Genomic DNA, 4,375 nt, shown 5'->3' with positions numbered 1-4,375 from the left:
GGGGATGGAGCTGGAGCACCCCGGCGGCGGTGTGGCCCCGGCGCCAGTGAAGCCAGCGCGTGTGGGGCCACTGGCCCTCTCCCAGGTGCTGCCCGACCGAGAGGGGAAGCGCTGCATGTTCTGTGTGAAGACAGCCTCCCGCACGTACGAGATGAGCGCCTCCGACACGCGCCAGCGCCAGGAATGGACTGCGGGTGAGTGCTCGCTGGACGGCCTGGGTCTGGCCGCGCCTCGGGGGGTGACAACACTGCCCGTGAAAAGGGGGTCACCACACTGCCCAGCGGGAGGCTGGAGACTACCTCGAGCCACCTCTAAGGTCCCTTTCTGGAGGTGGGCCACCTCGAGGACCCCGCTGCTCCCGGCTAGCCCCCTGCCGACCCTGTCCCTGTCCCTCCGCAGCCATCCAGACCGCGATCCGGCTGCAGGCCGAGGGGAAGATGTCTTTGCACAAGGACCTGAAGCAGAAGCGGCGCGAGCAGCGGGAGCAGCGGGAGCGACGCCGGGCGGCCAAGGAGGAAGAGCTGCTGCGCCTGCAGCAGCTGCAGGAGGAGAAGGAGCGGAAGCTGCAGGAGCTGGAGCTGCTACAGGAGGCCCAGCGGCAGGCCGAGCGCCTGCTGCAGGAGGAGGAGGAGCGACGCCGCAGCCAGCACCGCGAGCTGCAGCAGGCGCTGGAGGGCCAACTGCGCCAGGCGGAGCAGGTGGGGCCCGCACCCGGCGGGGGCCGGGGGGCGGGGCTCGGGGGGAGAGGGATGCGGAGAGACCGGGCCCGGGAGCGGAGGGCCGGGGGCGGGGCCGGGGCCGAGGGCGGAGCCCGCGGCCTGGGAAGGAGTGGCGTGGAGGCGGGGCTTGGTATGAGGGACTTGGGACAGAGTCCCTGCACTGGAAACATGCGTACGGGACCGGACCTGTGCCAAGGGCGGGATGAGGAAGGCGTGGGGGTGCAGGAACCTGGCCGAGGGATGGCTTGAGATGAAAGATGGGGTGGGGCCGGAGCTGAGTGCTATAGGTGTAGAGTGGGGCCTGGTTTGGAGACCTTGGCTGGGGGCGGGGCTTGGACAGAGATGCTGCTAAAGACCCCCTAGTCAGGGATAAGTTTGGACCAACGCTAGACTAGATTGGACTAGACTTGATCTAAGTTTACAGTGAAACCAGTTTGGGGAATGCAGGATGGGAGGAAGGAGGGATTTACGAATGTGGAGGCGGACTAGGCATGTAGAGGCAATCAGATTTAGGATTTAAGAGATCTAGAGCTGGAGTTAGAGACACCTGGATTCCATCCCAGCTCTGCCTCTTAGGAGCCTTGTGATCTCAGGCAAGTTACTTAGCCTCTCTGTGCCTCAATCACTTATCAGTGACGTGTTGATGCTAACTGTGCTCCTAGAGGTATGGTGAGGATCAAATGAGGAAATACCTTTAGTTGTTATAACAATTATTATAATTATAGTCACTCCCTGCCTAGCACTAGCCCTAATTATAGTCATAATACCTAATATTATAACACATAATAATAATTATTAAGGCTGGTGCTAGGCAGGGGGTGACTTGGGCCCCCCCCCACCATGTAGCATCTGTTCACTGACCATTATCTGACCTAGTCAGGCTCCCACAAAGAGATCAGATCAGGAAGGAATCCCGACATGAAGGAACTCCCCAGACCGTCACTGAGAGATATCTATGTGGGCCAGCCTAGCGGAGCCCTGGGGAAAGGGCAGCGTACTTGCAGCCTCCCCTGCCCCACGCGGTGCCCCCAGTGACGTGGCTCCGCGTCCCGGCACAGGCCCGGGCCTCCATGCAGGCTGAGATGGAACTGAAGAAGGAGGAGGCTGCCCGGCAGCGGCAGCGGATCCAAGAGCTGGAGGAGATGCAGCAGAGGCTCGAGGAGGCCCTGCACCTGGAGGTGAAAGCTCGGCGGGACGAGGAGGCCGTACGCCTAGCCCAGACCCGGTAGGACCCCTTCTCGTTCCCCTCCCCTGACTCCCCGGCGTCCCACTTGCTGAGCGCCTGCGAGGTGCCTTGGCTCTGGAGACGACGCAGCGCCCGCCCACCCGCAGCCTGCTAGAGGAGGAGGAGGAGAAGCTGAAGCAGCTGCTGCAGCTGAAGGAGGAGCAGGAGCGCTACATCGAGCGCGCGCAGCAGGAGAAGCAAGAGCTGCAGCAGGAGATGGCGCTGCAGAGCCGCTCGCTGCAGCAAGCCCAGCTGCAGCTGGAGGAGGTGCGGCAGAACCGGCAGAGGGCCGACGAAGACGTGGAGGTGAGGCCGGGGGTGGGGGTGGGGGGATAGGATGGAGGCCGGCGGGGTGAGCGCCTCCACGCGCAGGATCTGGGGCCTTCCCTCAAACCCTGACTCTTCCGTCTCCCCGCTGTGTGACCTCAGGCAAATTGCCTAACCTCTCTGAGTTTCAAATCCCTCATCTGGGAAAGGGGCCTCTAATAGCGTGGTCTGAAGACTAAAGGAGCTGATGGCTGACATTTAGTATGTAGCAAGTGCGGAAGAAACATTAGCTGCTATTTTTATCATTATTATGAATCTGGGCAAAGTTTTTTTCTCATACTCTTCCAAGCGCCTACCTTGCTCTCCCTGTACTTTGGCTCTGATCTCCATAGAAGAGGGTTTTTTTGTTGTTGTTTTGTTTTTTTGATTTTTGATGTTCTTTTTTTTTTTTTTTTAGATTTTATTTGTTTATTTGAGAGAGAGGGGGAGAACGCAGAGGGAGAGGGAGAAGGAGAAGCAGGCTTCCGCCTGAGCAGAGAGCCTGACGAGGGGCTCGATCCCAGGACCCTTGGGATCATGACCCCAGCCAAAGTCAGATGCCTAACCGACTAAGCCTCCCAGGCACCCCGTCACTTAACTTCTTTTGCACTTTGTTGTTAACTTCTGCTCTGGAGATTAACTAAAATAATAAATATACTTAGCACATCGTAGCTGCTTAATGAACGGAAACTGTAATGATGACTATTTTTGACCCTTTGGGGGTCCATGAGACCCCTGAAATTGGAAGCTAACTGTTCATCTATATAACTCTTTAAGAACATATATGAGTTTTCCTGGGGAGATGTCAGATTCTAAGAGGCCTACAAACTCGAGAAGGTCAAGATACCCTGTCTAGGATGGTGTCTCTGACCCGCTCTCCGCTGGCCCTGCTCCCACAGGCTGCCCAGCAGAAGTTGCGCCAGGCCAGCACCAACGTGAAACACTGGAATGTTCAGATGAACCGGCTCATGCATCCAATTGAGCCTGGAGGTGAGAAGGGGTAGACCCTGGAGCTTTCTCTGGAGTGGGGCAGGGAAGGGAGGGAGAAAGGGATCCCTTCAGATCTAGAGAGGCCATGTGGGATTGAGAGGAGGTTCTCGTCTCCCCCACGGGCTGAGGCAAGGCCCCTCAACCTCTCCCCTGCGCGTGCACCTTTCTCCTTACTTGCAGTTGCCTTTTCTCTGCCAGATAAGCGTCCCACCACCAGCAGCTCCTTCACAGGCTTCCAGCCACATCTACTTGCCCGCCGCGACTCCTCCCTAAAGCGCCTGACCCGCTGGGGATCCCAGGGCAACCGGACCCCCTCGCCCAGCAGCAGCGAGCAGCAGAAGTCCCTCAATGGTGGGGACGAAGCTCCCATCTCAGCTTCTACCCCTCAGGAAGATAAACTGGACCCAGCACCAGAAAATTAGCCTCTGCTATCCCCTCCCGCCCTCCAACCTCATACCCACCAGAACCTGGCCACAGCTGGCCTGTGGGTGATGCCAGCCCCCGCAGAAGAGGGAGCTGAAGTCCTGGTGCCAGGAGCCCCCTCGGCCCTCCAGCCATGACACAGTCCAGAATGGAGCCTAGTTCATTTTTGGCACCAGCCCCAGGCCCCTGACCACTGAGGCTGTCTGGGATGTTGATCCTTGAGAACTTAATCTTGTGCCTTACCCCCAAGGACCCTGTGCCCTGGGCTGGATAAGAGAGCAGACAAGCAAGCCAACGGCGTGTGCCCTCAGACGGCCACCAGGTGGTGGAGGCGCATTTCCAAATAAAAACTGCTCTTGGAATGAACCCTTGATCAGGTCTGCCGTCCATCTCTCCTGCCATGTTCGCTCTTCCTGCCTCAAATCCAGTTCTAGGTCCCAGAAAGAGTAAAGTGCAATGCAGGGGCGAGGCAAGTACACTCTGCCACTTACTAACTGGGTGACTTTGGTCCAGTCTGCTCACCGGCTTGTGCTTCAGTTCCCATGTTGGTAAAACAGGGCTACGAATAGTACCTGCCTTACAGAGCTGTTGTCAGGATTAAGTGCTCGGCCCACAAGCAAGCACTGTTATTAGTATCACCCAGAAGTGGTTACTGAGCGTCTAGTCTATGCCCTGCAGTTTCCCTGGTTATTTCATTGTCGTGGCAACCCTG

At 58.1% G+C, this 4,375-nt stretch overlaps 1 protein-coding gene across 2 annotated transcripts in view; it reads left to right on the top strand.

Annotated features, from left to right (window-relative positions):
- Window positions 1-4,024, top strand: part of DEF6 (DEF6 guanine nucleotide exchange factor) — a 20,492-nt gene extending 16,468 nt beyond the window's left edge. For both annotated transcript variants that reach the window (XM_032409966.1, XM_032409964.1), the window contains 6 exons: window positions 86-194; window positions 400-698; window positions 1,778-1,944; window positions 2,052-2,250; window positions 3,150-3,240; window positions 3,439-4,024. In XM_032409966.1, the coding sequence (XP_032265857.1) occupies window positions 86-194; window positions 400-698; window positions 1,778-1,944; window positions 2,052-2,250; window positions 3,150-3,240; window positions 3,439-3,662 (1,089 nt within the window). In that variant the 3' untranslated portion in view covers window positions 3,663-4,024. The remainder of the gene's footprint in view (window positions 1-85; window positions 195-399; window positions 699-1,777; window positions 1,945-2,051; window positions 2,251-3,149; window positions 3,241-3,438) is intronic.
- The last annotated feature ends 351 nt before the right edge of the window (window positions 4,025-4,375 follow it).

The sequence above is a fragment of the Phoca vitulina genome, unplaced genomic scaffold, assembly GCF_004348235.1.
Source record: "Phoca vitulina isolate PV1807 unplaced genomic scaffold, GSC_HSeal_1.0 scaffold11, whole genome shotgun sequence".
Taxonomy (NCBI): Eukaryota; Metazoa; Chordata; class Mammalia; order Carnivora; family Phocidae; genus Phoca; species Phoca vitulina.
Note: the sequence above shows the minus strand (reverse complement) of the source record. Positions and strands in the feature narration are given on the sequence as shown.